Source organism: Ursus maritimus, unplaced genomic scaffold (genome assembly GCF_017311325.1).
Source record: "Ursus maritimus isolate PB19 unplaced genomic scaffold, ASM1731132v1 scaffold_11, whole genome shotgun sequence".
NCBI lineage: Eukaryota > Metazoa > Chordata > Mammalia > Carnivora > Ursidae > Ursus > Ursus maritimus.
In genome coordinates, this window is record NW_024423453.1 from 29831267 (window position 1) to 29849625 (window position 18359).

At 36.9% G+C, this 18359-nt stretch overlaps 1 protein-coding gene across 9 annotated transcripts in view; it reads right to left on the reverse strand.

The window, feature by feature from the left end:
- ELF2 (E74 like ETS transcription factor 2) overlaps positions 1-18359 on the reverse strand; it is a 120583-nt gene that overhangs the window by 68640 nt on the left and 33584 nt on the right. For 7 of the 9 annotated variants that reach the window (XR_005833886.1, XM_040626310.1, XM_040626311.1 and 4 more), the window contains 2 exons: positions 17860-18098; positions 2007-2172 (listed from right to left, as the gene is read on the reverse strand). Coding sequence is in view for 7 of the 9 variants with exons in the window: in XM_040626310.1 (XP_040482244.1) it covers positions 2007-2172; positions 17860-17931 (238 nt within the window). In the remaining 2 variants the exon portion in view is untranslated. Of the gene's footprint in view, positions 1-2006; positions 2173-17859; positions 18099-18359 lie in introns of those variants that run through there. The other 2 variants (XM_040626317.1, XM_040626319.1) reach the window with 2 other exon arrangements.

Here is an 18359-nt window from a genome sequence, read left to right on the forward strand (position 1 = left end):
CTTTTAGCCAGACTCTGTATATCCTCTTTTTCAATACTACAATCATTCCTATCTCTGCCCTGCAAATGATTATCATCAGCCTCAGAATTCAAGGTAACTAGGAAAATAAATAAAATCCCTTGAACAGATTATATTTGCTTCCTATTTGGAATTATTACCTGAGTAACTTAAATTAATGAAGCACTGATCACCAATTATACAACCTATTGGCTGATCTGCTCTGGTATTTTAATGTTGTAAGTACGCACCATTTTCTACTAATGGGTATTTGGTACTGTAGTTTTCATACTTTACAAAGTTTCCCATTTGCTACCAAAATCATAGTCTTCCTTATTTTTTTTTGACCAAAACATTTTCCAGAAATTTCAAACACGTTCTTTTTTTCATTCAACTTAAGCTATCATACCTTTTTTCATGTGCTATTAGTTTTCTGTTTCGTTACACCCTAGTTACACTCCTATAATAAAATCAGTTACAATATCATCCTGCATAATACTTTTAACTGTTCTTTCTAATCTTTTCCTCAAGAAGAAAATTCATGTCTGCCATGACGCTTCTAGCTTCAGACTGGAAAACTCTCCAAAACCCTCAAAAAAACACACATGTATCTTCCTGCCACTTGCATTACCTACTGTAAATCAAGTACCACTCCAGTCCAGTCATGAAGCCTATATAAAGTGTTTAGCTGCCTATTTTGAGAAAATGAATTATCACTTCACATGGGGTTTGCTGGCACTGTTGTCATCATTGCTCTGCAGAGCAAGGTAATTTTAATCCCTCAGCTCAATAAAAAATAAAACTGGGGGGGTGCCTACGTGGCTCAGCCATTAAGTGTCTGCCTTCGGCTCAGGTCATGATCCCAGGGTCCTGGGATCGAGCCCTGCATCCGGCTCCCTGCTCAGTGGGAAGCCTGCTTCTCCCTGTCACACTCCCCTTGCCTGTGTTCCCTCTCTCGCTGTCTCTCTCTGTCAAATAAATAAATAAAATTAAAAAAAAAAAACTGGAGGAAAAAAATAAAAATAAAACTGGAGGAAGAACAGCGGTAAGCTAGAAGAAGCTAGTAGTCTGAGGGAGTGCTACTGGGCTTCAACAAGCAGAAAAACATCAAATATTCGACATTTTTAATCATGGGACTTTGCTACATTTATAGAAACTTATCTAAATACATAAGAGTGATGGGGCACCTGGGTGGCTCAGTCGGTTAAGTGTCCAACTATTGATCTCATCTCAGGTCTTGATCTCATGGTCGTGAGTTCAAGCGCCATGTTCAAGTGCCATACATACATACATACATACATACATACATAAATACTTAAGAGTGTTTATTAGAATTGTCTGCCAAGTATAAGGATTCTTTTTCTCCAGTAAGAGCTAAAGATAAATTTTAATGTTTATTATTACAAAATAGTCACTACAACCTTTCTGGTAAAATACTCTATTTTCTTTATGGTCAGTGGCAAAAATGAAAAGGTTTCCAAGAATTACATATATTAATCTCCAATTAAACATATAATTATCTCACCACAGACAGACTGAAATACCAAAATTTCTCAGAAGACAAAAAGGGAAGAAGACTCTAACAGACTGCTACAAAGATGCTTCTGACTGAAGAGAAAAGGAATCCCACTGCTCCACCAATACTGATTCAAAGAAACTCTTAATCTGTCATAGAAGGAGAACACTGTATCTATTTTTGAATTAAAAAGTTACCCTCATATACTAGCCTATGGACTTCTATAAATAGTCAATATTCACACTCTCAGAAAAAAAATGATAATTTTATTATTATGGGCCTGTAATCTTGTCCTTAGGGTCCATGATATGAGACCTGCTATACTTCAACGAACTGTAATGTAGAACTTTATATAAACTCCCTTAAATAAGAGATGTTTAACTGGTTTCCAAGAAAAAAGAGGTTCTTTGGTATAGCACTCATTTCGCAACAGTAATACTGACACTTATAAAATAAGAAGTTGTAAATAATGAACATTTTATGAGAGGTCTACCTGTTTCCACATTCTCGGTCTCAACTTCTTGTTCTTCTGCCACATCTTGCATCATGTAAGTCTCATCATCATAAACGAGAACTTGGGCTGCGTAGCCCTGCTCTAATCTGGCACTGGGAACTGGCTCCACAATCACTGCTGGGTATTCAGAAACCTTTTCACTTTCCTACAAGAGCAAATTTAGAAAACAATCAACCTTTTTATTCACAAATTCTGGATTTACTTATAAATACTTGAGTTCACATAGTCTCAAGGGGGCTACACAATGAGTTTCATGCATTATAATTATGAATGTAAAAACCAAAACGAGATGAAAAGGGAACTTTAATAATCTTTTCAAGTCTCAGGAGGTAAGACACAGATTAAACATTTTAAATAAGCAGGGTTTTAGGATTAAGATGACAAGTTAAAAACATGCATGTAATTGCACTGTCTCATGAAACCCACAAAAACAAAGTAAAAGACTTTTGAACACTGTCTCATAAAACCCACAAAAGCAAAGTAGAAGACTTTTGAACACAAACCTATAAGAAGAAGAGATAAGAGCAACAAAGGAGAAGAGATAAGAGCAACAGAATCTTGGAAGATTGAAAGTGGATGTTTAAGTGTTATGAAATGGTTTAGCAGACCCAGGAAAGCCAAATCACAGCCTGGCAGCAAAAAGAAGCTGAGAAACACCACACTTTACACTGGAGAACCCACAGAAAGCAATACCCACTACTCCTGGAAATGGAGTAGCAGGTGGTAGAGAAGGAGGAGGGGTTCAAACAGGAAGATTCCATTAAAGCTGTTTGAAAAGCCTTTGATTCCTAGACCCATTCCCTCCTCCATGATGCTAAGGCAACTGGCCCTCATCTCAGCAGAAGACTGGAGAATTAACTTTCTGGTGATGGAAAAACAAAAGCATCTTTGAAGTATATTAGGCACATTTGTTAGTATCAGTACTGCACCAAAAATAGAGTTTTCAATCAGCTTTTTAGTCCTCCACTCTTAGTGATGAGCAGACAGCCAAGTATTACCAGTCATCTAAGGAAAAGCCTCTACCACAGAATATATACATGTACATACACACACCCACACACATATAGGGCATATTCCTCATAGAGATAAGATATTATACCCATAAAATGAAAATGGAATACAATTTAATAAAGACATTTAAAAAGAAAGAGTTCTTAGAAATTAAAAACACGACAGCTGAAATAAAAAAGACAGGGGCTTGGAAGATGAAATTGAGGCAGTCTTCCAGAAACCACCGAAACAAGATGAACTTTTGAAAAACAGGAGAGAAAAGAGAATGGTATTAGAGGACCAGTCCAGGAGGTCCAATGTCTGAATAACAGAGTTCCAGAAGAAGAAAATAGAGGAGAAAAAAAAAAAGGCTGGAAAGAAATGAAAGAGTTCTAGAAAATTTCATGAGCTGACAGATACAAGCTGCCCATTTGAAAGGAACTACCAGATATTTAATATAAAAAATTAAGGGAGACCTACACTGAGGCTACACCACTGTGAAATATCACAACAGTGGAGACAAAAAGGAAGATTCTGTAAGTTTCTAGAGAGAAAATACAGGTCACATACAAAGAATATGGACTCAGACTTCAGTCTTCTCAACACTCATATTAGAAGGAAAATGGCAGTGAAACCATTTCTTCAAATTAGAAAGGAACATCATAACTAACCTAGAATTCTTCAGCCAGTCAAATCACCTTATGAAAATTAGGTATTTTCTCAAATATGAAAGATCTCAAAACATTTACCTTCCATACATACTTCCTCAAGAAGCGAGTGGAGAGTGTATTTCATCAAAAGTAAAATTTTAATAAAGACCACAACTTAAGATAGAGAATATGGGAGATTCAAAATGGGACAGACAATAGTAATCTTGAGGAGGATAGTGAAGAGAGATTCCAGCATGCCAGCTATGCATTCCATTTATAGGGCAACCAGTCTGGATTGTAGGAACATGATTCCTGAGACAGGATGATAAACGGTCATCACTAAGATAACCACCAGCATTGTTCCTAAGAGAGTGTCCAGCTAAGCCTATTTCCAGTTTTTATTCATATTTGGCTTGCTTTGATGTATCTCTTCACTCTACCTTGCATTGCTACCTAGATCAGCTAAGAACACTCATTTCACCTCCTAGATGTGTTCTGCTCTGATCTACTCTCAAGTGTTAGAAGAAGGCCACAAAGAGCTTAGAAACAAACAAACAAAAGCAGAATAGCATTCTTTCCCCATGACTATATATATACATACCTGCTGAACAAACCTGCCACACCAGGTCATACCACTGCCTGACACTTGACCAAGATGACCCTATGTTTCCAAGAACTAGCTCATGACATTCCTGCCCAATTTCCTGAGTAAAACCTCTTGAAACTCAGCAAACCAGATGCCGGACTAGTTTTCCTTTTCCTGGAAGCTTTACTCTAACTGTGGTAATGCTATCGTTTCCTAACTCAGTTAGCTTGGGCCATTATTCATTTTTTCGAAGTAAACAACATGTTGTTTAGGAATATATCCAAAGACAATAAAGCTATAAAGAAAAGTAAAGGAATATTACCACGTTAAGTCAGGATAATGGCACCTCTGGGGATATTAAGAAAGGGGCGCACTTAATATTCTAAAATACTACTAATTTCTGTTTTTTGACCTGATTGACAGGTAATATTTATTCTTTTTGTTATTCTTAAAACTAAAACATATATATTTTATACACTCTGCATTTTGTATCAAACATTTCACAAAAAAATTTAAATAAATTAAAAACAAAGTTACAATAAATTAAAAATAAGCAAGCACAGGGGCGCCTGGGTGGCTCAGTCGTTAAGCGTCTGCCTTCGGCCCAGGATGTGATCCCAGGGTCCTGGGATTGAGCCCCGCATCGGGCTCCCTGCTCTGCTGGGAGCCTGCTTCTTCCTCTCCCACTCCCCCTGCTTGTGTTCCCTCTCTCACTGGCTGTCTCTCTCTGTCAAATAAATAAATAAAATCTTTAAAAAAAATAATAAGCAAGCACATGCTGAATATTAACATTGAATTTCCTACTCTGGATAAGGCAAAAAAATTTTAACATTAAAAAAAAATCCTGGGGCGCCTGGGTGGCTCAGTCAGTTGAGCGACCGGCTCTTGGTTTCAGCTCAGGTCATGATCTTAGGGTCTTGGGATCAAGCCCCAATTCACGGTCTGAGTTCAGGAGGGAGTCGGCTTCCCCTCTCCCTCTCCTGTTCCCCCTGCCCCATCCCCTGCTCAAGCATACTCTCTATCAAATAATAAACAAATCTTTTTTTAAAAAAATCCTGGGGCGCCTGGGTGGCACAGCAGTTAAGTGTCTGCCTTCGGCTCAGGGCATGATCCCGGCATTATGGGATCGAGCCCCACATCAGGCTCCTCCGCTATGAGCCTGCTTCTTCCTCTCCCACTCCCCTTGCTTGTGTTCCCTCTCTTGCTGGCTGTCTCTGTCTCTGTCAAATAAATAAATAAAATCTTTTAAAAAAATAAAAAATAAGAAATAAAATAAATAAAAAAAATCCTTTCCCACAAATTGGATATAGTAAGAGTTGAACCTCCTGCTTCTTGCTCAGCTTTATAACCACAACATACAGGCAGCATCACCTAGCTATAATAACTGTTAATGAGAAGCATGGGGTAGGTAAGAACTGAGGAGATCTCCACTCAGCAAAAACTCAGAATGCAAAAACGTAAGTGGCATTTCAGCTAGTATTGACATAAGCAGTAAACATCTTATTTACATATAATCCGAGGGATTTATAACTTCTTCATTCCTCTGAAATCTAATAGTATTATTAACAATAATATTAACATGAAATTATTTTATATTGTGAACTCTCCAGCTCCACCCTACCGGTAGGAAATAAATCAAATTGTCTAAACTATGCAATACTTGAGTCTAGAATTCTGTATGATATCAATTCCCCCATCTATACTCTCTTCCCCACCAATTAGGATTCTAGACCCACTCTTCTCTCTCGTATATGTCAGTTGGGTTTTAATATTTCAATGGTTCCTTCTCATTAACTATAAAGAAGAAAAAAATCTTTATTAAAAAAATTCAACTCTTCTTTCTTTTAACTGAACTCCAGATCTTTGCTTCTTATACCTGTATACACTCTCAAAAGATAGTCTAACTCTTTGGCTAGTTATCTACCCATACCTTGTAATCTGCATTCCACCACCTCACTGAAACCATTCTCTTAAATGTCAATAAGGACTAAATTCTATTCCAGTTTTCATCCTCCTTTCCCTTTCTGCAGACTCTTAAGACACTTATACACTCTTACCTCATTTAAAAAAACTACTTCTTTCATCTTTTTTGTTCTCTTTCTACCACTCTACTTTTAAGCATCTCCTCTGATTCTCCTTCCATCTTCCAACAGTGACTGAAAAATAACCAATTAACTCAGGTTCTGTCCTCCGCGTTTCCTTTTTACTCTATTCTACCTTCCCAGGAAGGCCACCCATTCTTAGGGTTTATTTTAAAATAGCACCTCTATACTGATGATTTGTCTTCTTCTCTGACTCATCTCCTGGACTCCAGAACCAAATTTTAAACTACCAACTTAACATCACTAAAAGAATCATCAGCTAATACTCTAAGCCTAATATGTTTAAATGGAACAAATTATCAACATCTTTCCCTGTTCTCCCTTCCTGTGTTCTTCTCTAAACCTGTGTCTTCATATTAAAACAAAAAAGTTACAATATTCATATCTCTCAAAGTCCCTTGAAAATTAAATATCCACAAAGTACATATGCTTAGCACAGTGTTCAGAATAAATACTCAATTAGTGATAGCTAATAGTATTCAAACCCACTATTTGCCCTCAACTTTGGAGGGCATCTTTTCACATTACAACCAGAATTGTCTGTATTACTGCTTTGTACAAAAAGCTTTCATGACTCCCCATTTGTCTAAAAGGAAAATTGAACACACAAAACAATGGTTTTTAACACTCTTTGAAGTATAACCTTCAACCCACACGTTAGGTGTTGAATTGATTCAGACTGGGGGATTATAGAAGACTTCCTAGAACAGGGTCCCAAATGGCTGAAAAGGATTTTGATAGATGTGGAAGGCAATTGTAGGCTCATGAACACGAACAAAAGTCATGGAAGTTTTCACATTTGGGAATTAGAGGCAAAGCAAGTAATCGAAGAACTATGAAAAGTAATGCAGGAAATAAGGCTGTAAAGGTGGTATATTAATTTTTGGAGCTGTTGTAACAAATTATCATCAACAGGGTTGTAATGCTCCTATTAATGTCCCTGATCTTCCCCTCCCTTCTGTTCTATTGCATTCCATATCACCAATGAGTCAATTTGCCGGATCATACAGTAACTGTGCACTTCATTTTAAAAGAACTGTCAAATTATTTTATATTTCCACTATAAATGTATGAGAGTCCCAGTGCTCTACATTCTTTTCAATACATGGTAACCCTGTTATTTTTTTTAAGATTTTATTTATTATTGATATATTGATTTAAAGAGGGAGAGAGAGAGCACGCACAAGCTGGGGGAGAAGCAGAGGGAGAGGGAGAATCAGGCTACCAGCTGAGCAAGGAGCCAGATACGGGACTCCATCCAGGACCCAGGGATCATGACCTTAGCCAAACGCAGATGCTTAACCGACTGAGCCACCCAGGCATCCCTCTAACACATGGTATACCTATTATTTTTGCCATTTTGTGTAAGTATGTAGTAGTATTTCCCTGTGGTTTTATTTTTCCCTGATAGTGAATAATACTGGGTATTTTTATATGCACTTATTGGCCATTCATATTATTATCCATTCAAATCTTTTTCCCATTTTAATGGATTATCTCCAACTTATTTTTTTAAAGATTTTATTTATTTATTTGAGACAGAATGAGTGAGAGGAGAGAGAGCACGAGAGGGGGTAGGGGGAGGGTCAGAGAGAGCAGCTTCCCCATTGAGGCTCCATTCCAGGACCCCAGGATCATGACCCGAGCCAAAGGCAGACACTTAAAGGACTGAGCCACCCAGGCGCCCCTCCAACTTATTATTTTATATATTCTGAATATAAATCCTTTGTCAGTATATATGTTGTAAATATTTTTTCCAGTCTTTGCTTCACCTTTTCATTTTCTTAATGGAATTTTCAATTTTTTGTAAAGATTATTTTTATTTATTTGAGAGAGAGAGAGAGCCTGAGCAGAGGGAGCAGCAGAGGAGCCTAATGCAGGGCTGAGCCCAGAACTCTGAGCCCAGAACTCTGGGATCATGACCTGAGCTGAAGGCAGACGCTTAGCTGACTGAGCCACTCAGGTGCCCTTTAACAGAATTTTTTTAAAGAAGTTTTTAATTCAAATGAAATTCATTTTTTCTTTTAAAGCTTTGTTCATGGTTTTGTGTTCAAGCTAAGAAACCACTGCCTAATTCAAGATTGAAAGAATTTTCTCCTGTGTTTTCTTCCACAAGTTTTTATAGTTTAAACATTTAATTCTATGATCAATTTTGAGTTATTGTGTATGATGTGAGAAGGGCTTGAGTTCATTTGTTTGCATATGGATATCCAGTAGTTCCACCATTATTTGTTTAAAAGACTATCCTTTCTCCACCAAATTACATTACAACCATTATGTGGATCTATATTATGTTCCACTGATCGACATGTCTGTTGGCATACCAAGCCACACTGTCTCAATTACTGGAACTTCATGGTAAGTCTTTAAATCAGGTGGATAAGCCCTCCGACTTTGTTTTAACGTAAGTCTTTCAATCCATAAACATGATATAACTCTTCATTTATTCAGGTCTTTAATTTCTCTCAACAATATGCTGGGGTTGTCTGCATACGGATCTTTTATTTACTTCATTAAACATATCCCTGTGTCATTTCGATGCTGCTAAACAGTACTGCTTCTTAAATTTCATTTTCCAGTTGTATTTTGCTAAGATATATGAACACAATTGATTTTTATATATTCACCTGTTCTAAATTTATTACTTCTTTTTTTTTAAAGGTTTTATTTATTTATTTGACAGAGAGAGAGACAGCCAGCGAGAGAGGGAACACAAGCAGGGGAGTGGGAGAGGAATGAGCAGGCTCCCAGCGGAGGAGCCTGACGTGGGGCCCGAGGTGGGGCCCGATCCCAGAACACCAGGATCACGCCCTGAGCCAAAGGCAGACGCTTAACGACCAAGCCACCCAAGCGCCCCTAAATTTATTACTTCTAACAGCTGTGTAGATTTCTTAGGAATTTCTATATACACGATTATATCATATAGAAATAAAGACAGTTTAACTTCTTTTCCAATCCATGCATCTTATTTTTCTTGCCCTGCAGCAATGGTGCCACTGCAACGTTGAAAAGAAGTGGTTAGAGCAGACATCTCCGCTTTACTATCAACCTTAAAAGGAAAATATTCCCTTTTTCACCTTTAAGGATGATGTGTGGGCTGTGGGTTTTTCACGGATGCACCTACCAGGTTGAAGAACCCGACTGCCCTTAATTACTACTTTAGGGAATTTGTATAATAGGTGTTGAATTTTGGGAAATGGGTTTTCTGTAGTTACTGATATGATTACATTTTTCCTTTTTATTTTGTTAATGTGATGAATTACATTGATTGATTAAACCTGCCTTGCTGGGATAAACCCCATTTGGGACATATGATCCCTTTTATATGTTACTGGGTTTAAATGCCAGTATTTTATCAAGAATGTTTTTTATCTATGCTCATGAAGGATATTGTTTGTACTTTTTCCTATGTGTCTCTGGTCTTGGTATTAGGATAAAGCTGGCCTCCAGATGAGTTAGGAAATGCTATGTTGTCTATTTTCTGAAAGAGTTATGTAAGATTGTTATTATTTCTTCCCTAAATGCTTGTTAAATCATCAATAAATATGCCAGGGCACTTGGGTGGCTCAGTCAGTTGAGTGCTGACTCTTGATCTCAGCTTGGGTTCTGATCTCAGGGCCCTGATCTCAGGGTTGTGAGTTCAAGCCTTGCCTTGGGCTCTGTGCTGGGCCTGGAGTCTACTTAAAAAAAGAAAAAAATGCAGGCCTAGATGATCAATAAAGCCAATTTGCCCTGGAAGCTTTTTTGTGGAAAAGGTTTTGACTACGAATTCAATTTATTTTAAGATAGAGGGCTATTCAGACTTTCTATTCCTTTTGGAATGACTTTCAAAGATTTTGTCCATTTCATCTGGGTTGCCAAGCTTATTGGCATAAAGTTGTTCATAATATTTAGTGTCAATACTAATGACTGACTCATTCCTTAAATTAGTAATTTTTTAAAAGATTATATTTATTTATTTGAGAGAGAGAGACAGCACATGGGCAGGTGGTGGAGAGGGAGAGGGAGAAGCAGACTCCCTGCTGAGCAAATGGAGCTGAAGGCAGATGCTTAACCCACTGAGCCACCCTGGCATCCTATATTAGTAATTTTTGCCTCCTAGTTTTTTTCTCCTGCAATCTACTTAGAGATTTATCTATTTTATTAATTTTTTCAAAGGACCAGCTGGTAGTTAATTTCTCTAATGTTTGTCTACTTTCTACCTTACTGACCTGTTTTTATGATTTCCTTCCTTCTACTTTGGGCTTGAAACTCATATTCTAGCTTATTGAGATGAAAACTTAAATGATTTTAGGCAATACTCCTTTTCTAATATAAGTATTTGAAGGTATAAATTTCTCTCTAAGCACTGCTTTAACTACATCCCTCAAATTTTGATATACTGGGTTCTCATTTTCATTCAATTAGGATACTCTCTAATTTCTCTTGTGATTTCTTTTTAATCCATGAGGTATATAAAAGTGAGCTGTTTAATATCCAAATATTTGAGGATTTTGCAAGAGATTTTTGTTGTTAATTTCTGCTTTGATCAAACAACTTTCTCTGTATGATTTCAATCCTTTAAAAAGTATTGAGATGTGGGGTGCCTAAGTGGTTCAGTCAGTTAAGCACCTGACTTTTTTTTTTAACATAGACTAACATTTTATTTTATTTTATTTGGATAGAAGGATCATTTTTTAATGTAAATTCAATTAATTAACATATAGTGTATTATTAGTTTCAGAGGTAGAGTTCAGTGATTCATCAGTTCTTTATAACACCCAGTGCTCATTACATCACGTGCCCTCCTTAATGCCCATCACCCAGTTACCCCATCCCCCCTACCCACTACCCTCCAGCAACCCTGTTTGTTTCCTATGATTAAGAGTCTCTTATGGTTTGTCTCCCTCTCTGATTCTGTCTTTTCTTTTTCCCTCCATTCCCCTAACCTCCTGTTTTGTTTTTTAAGTTCCACGAGTGAAATCATATAATTGTCTTTCTCTGCTTGACTTATTTCACTTAGCATAATATCCTCTAGTTCCACGCATGTCGCTGCAAATGGCAAGATTTCATTTCTTTTCATGGCTGAGTAATATTCCAGTGTGTGTGTGTGTGTGTGTGTGTGTGTGTGTGTGTGTGTGTGTGTATATCACATCTTCTTTATCCATTCATCTGTTGATGGACACCTGGGCTCTTTCCATAGTTTGGCCTTTGTGGACATTGCTGCTATAAACATTAGGGTGCAGGTGTCCCTTTGGATCACTACATTTGTATCTTTGGGGTAAATACCTAGTAGTGCAGTTGCTGGGTCGTAGGGTATCTCTATTTTAACTTTTTGAGGAACCTACATACTGCTTTCCAGAGTGGCTGTACCAGCTTGCATTCTCACCAGCAGGGTGAGAATTTTCTCCTTTCTCTGCATCCTCGCCAACCAACATTTTTTGTTTCCTGACTTGTTTATTTTAGCCCTTCTAACTGGTGTAAGGTGGTATTTCATTGTGGTTCTGATTTGTATTTCCATGATGTCGAGTGAATCTGGCATTTTTTCATGTGTCTGTTGGCCATTTGTATGTCTTCTTTGGAGAAATGTCTGTTCATGTCTTCTGCCCATTTCTTGACTGGATTATTTGTACTTTGGGTGTTTTTTTGAGAAGTTCTTTATAGATTTTGGATACTAGCCCTTTATCTGATAAGGCATTTGTAAATATCTTCTCCCATTCTGTTGGCTGTCTTTTGGTTTTGTCAACTGTTTCTTTTGCTGTGCAGAAGCTTTTTATCTTGATGGAGTCCCAATAGTTCATTTTTACCTTTGTTTCCCATGCCTTTAGAGACGTGTCTAGCAAGAACTTGCTGCAGCAGAGGTCAAAGAGGTTGCTGCCTGTGTTCTCCTCTAGGATTTTGATGGGTTCCTGCCTCACATTTAGGTCTTTCATCCATTTTGAGTTTATTTTTGTGTATGGTGTAAGAAAATGGTCCAGTTTCATTCTTCTGCATGTGGCTGTCCAATTTTCCCAACATCATTTGTTGAAGAGACTGTCTTTTTTCCATTGGATATTCTTTCCTGCTTTGTCCAAGATTAGCTGACCACAGAGTTGAGAGTCCATTTCTGGGTTCTCTATCTGTTCCATTGATCTATGTGTCTGTTTTTGTGCCGGTACCATACTGTCTTGATGATTATAGCTTTGTAATAGAGCTTGAAGTCCAGAATTGTGATGCCACCAGCTTTGGTTTTCTTTTTCAACAATCCTTTGGCTATTCGGGGTCTTTTCTGGTTCCACACAAATTTTAGATTATTTGTTCCAGCTCTGTGAAAAATTATGTTTTTGGGTTTTTTTTTTTTAAGATTTTTTTATTTATTTGACAGAGAGAGAGACAGCCAGCAAGAGAGGGAACACAAGCAGGGGGAGTGGGAGTGGAAGAAGCAGGCTCCCAGCAGAGCAGGGAGCCCGATGCAGGGCTCAATTCCAGGACCCTGGGATCATGCCCTGGGCTGAGGGCAGACACTTAACAACTGATCCACCCACGTGCCCCAAAATGATGTTATTTTGATAGGGATTGCATTAAATATATAGATTGTTCTAGGTAGCATAGACATCCTAACAATGTTTGTTCTTCCAATCCATGAGCATGGAATGTTTTTCCATTTTTTTTGTGTCTTCCTCAATTTCTTTCATGAGTATTCTATAGTTTTCAGAGTACAGATCCTTTGCCTCTTCGATTAGGTTTATTCTTAGGTATCTTATGGTTTTTGGTGCAATTGTAAATGGGATCGACTCCTTAATCTTTCTTCTGTCTCATTGTTAGTGTATAGAAATGCAACTGATTTCTGTGCATTGATTTTATATCCTGCCACTTTGCTGAATTCCTGTATGAGTTCTAGCAATTTTGGGGTGGAGTCTTTTCGGTTTTCCACACAGAGGATCATTTGATAAGAGTGAGAGTTTGACTTCTTCTTTGACAATTTGGATGCCTTTTATTTCTTTTTGTTGTCTGATTGCTAAGGCTAGGACTTCTAGTACTATGTTGAACAACAGTGGTGAGAATGGACATGCCTGTCGTGTTCCTAACCGTAGGGGAAAAGCTCTCAATTTTTCCCCATTGAGAATGATATTCTCTGTGGGCTTTTTGTATATGGCTTTTATGATATTGACATATGTTCCCTCTATCCCTACACTCTGGAGAGTTTTAATCAAGAAAGGAAAGCATCTAACTTTTGATTTCAGCTCAGGTTGTGATCTCAGGGTTGTGAGATTGAGACCCGAGTCAGGCCCCTCACTCACGGGGGAATCTGCTTGTCTCCCTTTCCCCTCCCTCTGCCCCTCCCCCTGCTCACACTCCCTCTCTCCCTTCCTAAAATAAAATAAAATATCTTTTTTTTTCTTTAAGTATCAAGATGTATAGGTACACCTGCCTAGCTCAGCTGGTGGAGCATGTGACTTTGGATCTCAGGGTTGAGAGTTCTATCCTCACACTGAGTGTAGAGATTACTTAAAAAAAAAAAAAATCTTAAAAAAAAAGTATTGAGAGATATAACCCAGCATATGATCTATCTTGGTTCACTGTCCATGTGCACTCGAAATGAATGTGTACTCCGGTACTATTAGGTAGAGAGTCCCATAAATGTCCATTAGGTGAAGTTGGTTCATAACGTTGTTCAAGTCTTCTATATCCTCACTGATTTTCTAATTATCTATCAGCTTCTTAAGGAATGCAGCAATCTCCAGCTAATACTGTGGATTTATCTATGTTTTCTTTCATCTCTGTCACTTTATGCCTTATGTATTTTGAAGCTCTAATATTGAGTGCATCCCATCTCTTGACAAATGGTCCTTTTATCATTTATGAAATGTCTATCTTTATCCCTGGTAATATTTTTGTACTAAAACCACTTCAGCTTTTTTATGATTAATGTTTGCATTTGTATATCTGTTTCTATAGTTCTACTTTTATGCTACGTTATACTTACAATGAATTTTTCATATGAAACATAAATAGATTTGGCTTTTTTTAACCCTATCTGACAATATCTGCATTTTAATTGCACTGTTTAGAATATTTACATTTAATATTATCAATAAAACAGGGTTTAAATCTACCATCTTGCTCTTTGTTGTTTCATTTACTCCTTTCTCTTTATTCTGTCATCTTTTGAATTGAGTATTTTTTAGTATCCATTTTAATTCAAAAATTACTTGCTATCTATAGTTCTTTATTTTTTAGTGGTTCTCTAGATTTTACAACATGCTAATCACAGTTAATATCAAGTAATGTTAATTTATGTATAATGTAAAAAGCTTATAGTAGTATTCTTCCAGTTCCCTCCTCCTATCCTTTGCTTAACTGTTGTTATACATTTACTTCTTCACATTGTAAACCCCACAATACACTGTTATTATTTGCCTTAAACAAATATCTTTTTTAAAAATTAAGGACTGATTTTAAAAAGCATTTTATATTTACCTACACATTTCCAGAGCTTTTCATTCCTTTATGTGTATCTAAGTTTCCATTTGGTATCATCTACCTTCTGCCTATACAACTTTTAATATTTCTATAACACAAGTTTGCTGATGACAAATTCTCTCAGCTTTTGTTGGTCTGAAAAAAAGCTTCACTTCTGAAAGACATTTTCACTGGATATATACTTGTAGGCTGACAAGTTTTAGTCTTTCAACATTTTAAAGAAGTCATTATGTTCTGACTTGCAGAGTTTCAGACAAGATGTCTGTCGTCATTAAATTTGTTCTGTCTGTAATATTTTTTTCCTGCATGCTTTCAGGATTTTCTTTCTGAAATTTGCTTTCAGCATTTTCGTTATAACGTGCCTCAGTGTCAAAAATAATAATAACAATAATGTGCCTCAGTGTCTATTTGCTCTCTGCTCTATCCTGCTTGGGGTTAAGATTCTCAGCTCTATGGGTTTATATTTTTCACCAAACTTGAAAATTTTTATGGCTGTTATTTCTTCATTTGTCTTTTTCTGTTTCCCTCTTCTCCCCTCATTCTGGTACTCAACTTACCTGTATTTTAGACAACTTGATATTTCTCACAGGTAACAACAGTTCTTGTTCATGTTTTTTTCAGTTTTTCTGTGTTTCATAACGCAGTTTCTTTTGCTCTCTTCATATTCACTCGTCTTTTCTTCTGTAGTACCTAATCTATTTTTAATCTCATCCAGTGAATTTCTTACAAATAGTATATATTTCATTTCTGAAAGTTTTGTCGTCTTTTTTTTACATCTTTCATGCCTCTCCACTGAGGTTCATGTTTTCTTTTAACTTCTTGAGCATATTTATAAAGGCTGTTTTGAAGTCTTATCTGCTAATTTCATCATCTCTATCATTTGTTTTTCTGTCTTGATCGTTTTTTTCTTCAAGTTATAGGTTATACTATTCCTCCTTTGCATTTAACATGGTTGGGTTTTAGATATGTAAATTTTACACTGTTGGGTGCAATTTACATACTGTTCTCATATTTTATTTCACTTTTTAAAAGATTTATTTATTTATTTATTTATTTATTTATTTATTTATTTGACAGAGAGAGACAGCCAGAGAGAGGGAACACAAGCAGGGGGAGTGGGAGAGGAAGAAGCAAGCTCCCAGCGGAGGAGCCTGATGTGGGGCTCAATCCCAGAACGCTGGGATCACGCTCTGAGCTGAAGGCAGACACCTAACGACTGTGCCACCCAGGCACCCCCTGTTGTCATATTTTAATAATGTTTACTATGACATTTAAGTTCCTTGTGGGTCAAGGGGCACCTGGCTGGCTCAGTCCAAAGAGCATGCAACTCCTGACCTCAGCGTTTGTGAGTTCGAGCCCCACGTTGGGTGTAGAGATTACTTAAAAATAAAATCTTAAAAAAAAAAAAAAAAAAGCTGGGTCAACTTTTTCAAGGCCTGTTTTTTAACTTTTTAGGGCAAGTTTGAACTACCCTTTATTCCAGGGCTACTTTAGCCCTACTGGAAGGCATAACTCTTCTGGAGTCTCTAGAAATGCCCTGAGCATATAACAAGGACTCTTTCTTCTAACTGCTTAGAATTCTAATATCTCCCAGCCCTGAGTGAATTCCAGATTTTTCAGTAAATTATTGAGTTAATACCTTTCTGGTCATTCTTTGCCCCATTTCATGGGGTTTCATATTATATATATCTGGGCAGCTGATACAGCTAAAACCCAGAGTACCTGAGGCTGAGTTCTGTTATTCCTCCTCTAGGCAGATTCTTCCTCTCAGATACACTGCACTTCAAATTAGTTGTGTTTGCCTCTCCAAATTCCAAATTTTATTTCCTCAATTCAGTGACACTGTCACTCTTTGTTTGGGTCCCTCCTCCCTACACTGTGATCCAGAAAGTGGCTCCAAGGAATTAGTCAGCACAATCAGAGATCACCTGCTCTTCTCTTGGAAAGCATCGCCCTGTGCTTCCTGATGTCCAATTGTATGTTCTCTAGCTGTGGCTTCTCTTAGTGGACCTTAAATCAGTTTTAGATTCAAACACAATAAGAACATTCTGGTTACCAAGTCCACTGAGAACAAATAAAAAACAGTACCTTCATTTTATCCCCTTCCCACTGAATTTAACCATAGTTACCTTGGACGATTGAACAGACACAAACAAGCAAGAAAAAGAAGCAGACTCCAGAATACACAGCCTAATATCCTAACACTTCTTGGTCCTGTCACTATACCACTATGCTGGTACTACGGATCAGTAACAGCAGTATCTTTCACAGAATATAAAGAAAACAGATTTTTTAAATACAGCCAACTCTCCATTTGCCCACCTCACCTCTGATCGAATATTTGTCGATTTTTATGACAGCATTATTATGTTTTAATTTAGATTCTTCCCAATATTCAGTCTTTACTGAATGGAGGGAACAAAACCCAGCCCCTGGAAGTCCGTATGTTTCTGGTACTGTTATTTTTCCACTCCTATCTCCTATTCTTTAATGTTACCAATAACAAGAAAATAACCAAATATGCTAATGATGCAGAGTTCTACATGTATAAAATTTCAAAACCTTTCTTTCTGATTTACAAATCATCCAAATTCTTAAGTATATATATAGGATTAAAATATGATAGATTTCCACACTGAATTAGATTTAATAAAATAACAAAAAAGCACATATGACAACTAAAGGAGATACAAAATTCTAATTTAAGATGAATCTAATTTATGTATTTAGTTACAGTATTTACTTACAGACTTGTAATACAAAACAATGGATTTTATCAGGAATTAAAATATATCTCAACTAATAGTTCTATGTTCTTTCTTTCCATTTTCTCTCCCAGTTTCATTCCAATATATGCATGTTCCAACAACTCAGGTGAGCCTGGCAATACTTACTTCAACCTTCTACTACCTAAATTATATGAGGGCACATGACAGGTACATGTACAATTTCATGCATTGTACATTTCTACTCAAAAATACCTGTTTCCCCTTAATTTCAAAATGAGTTCATACATTGATTTCTATGAACAAAACAGAAATGTAATACATTGGATGTCTAACCTCTTGATTTTCTACTCCATTGCTGGAAAGCTCCAAAATAGAACCTCCACTGTCAACCACTGCTGATGTCATTGTTATTCCCTGAGGAAGCTTCAAACGCTATTAATCAGTGTAATTTAGAGGTTCATGGATGATTGCCAGTGTTACAGGTTTGCGTTATCATGTTTTCAAAGTCAATAGACATGGAGTGAAGGAGATATCCAGAAATCCAATCTTCTAAAGATGATTAACCAGAGAGCCTAAAAAGAGGAAGAATTTGAAAAGTTATTAAAAAGATACAGGAAGGATATAAAGCACAACTTATTTTACAATCTAATTTTTGACATTTTTGTAAACTAAGAAAAGGAGCTCAGACTTATAAAGCAGTGTCAAAAGAGGGCAGTCATGAGTATTCTACTTCTCAGAGCGGTCAAATTCATAAACTATTTACTGTAACCAAGCTACTGCACATGGATGACCTTATGATATTTACATTCTAGGGATAAAGTGTTATAACTTTG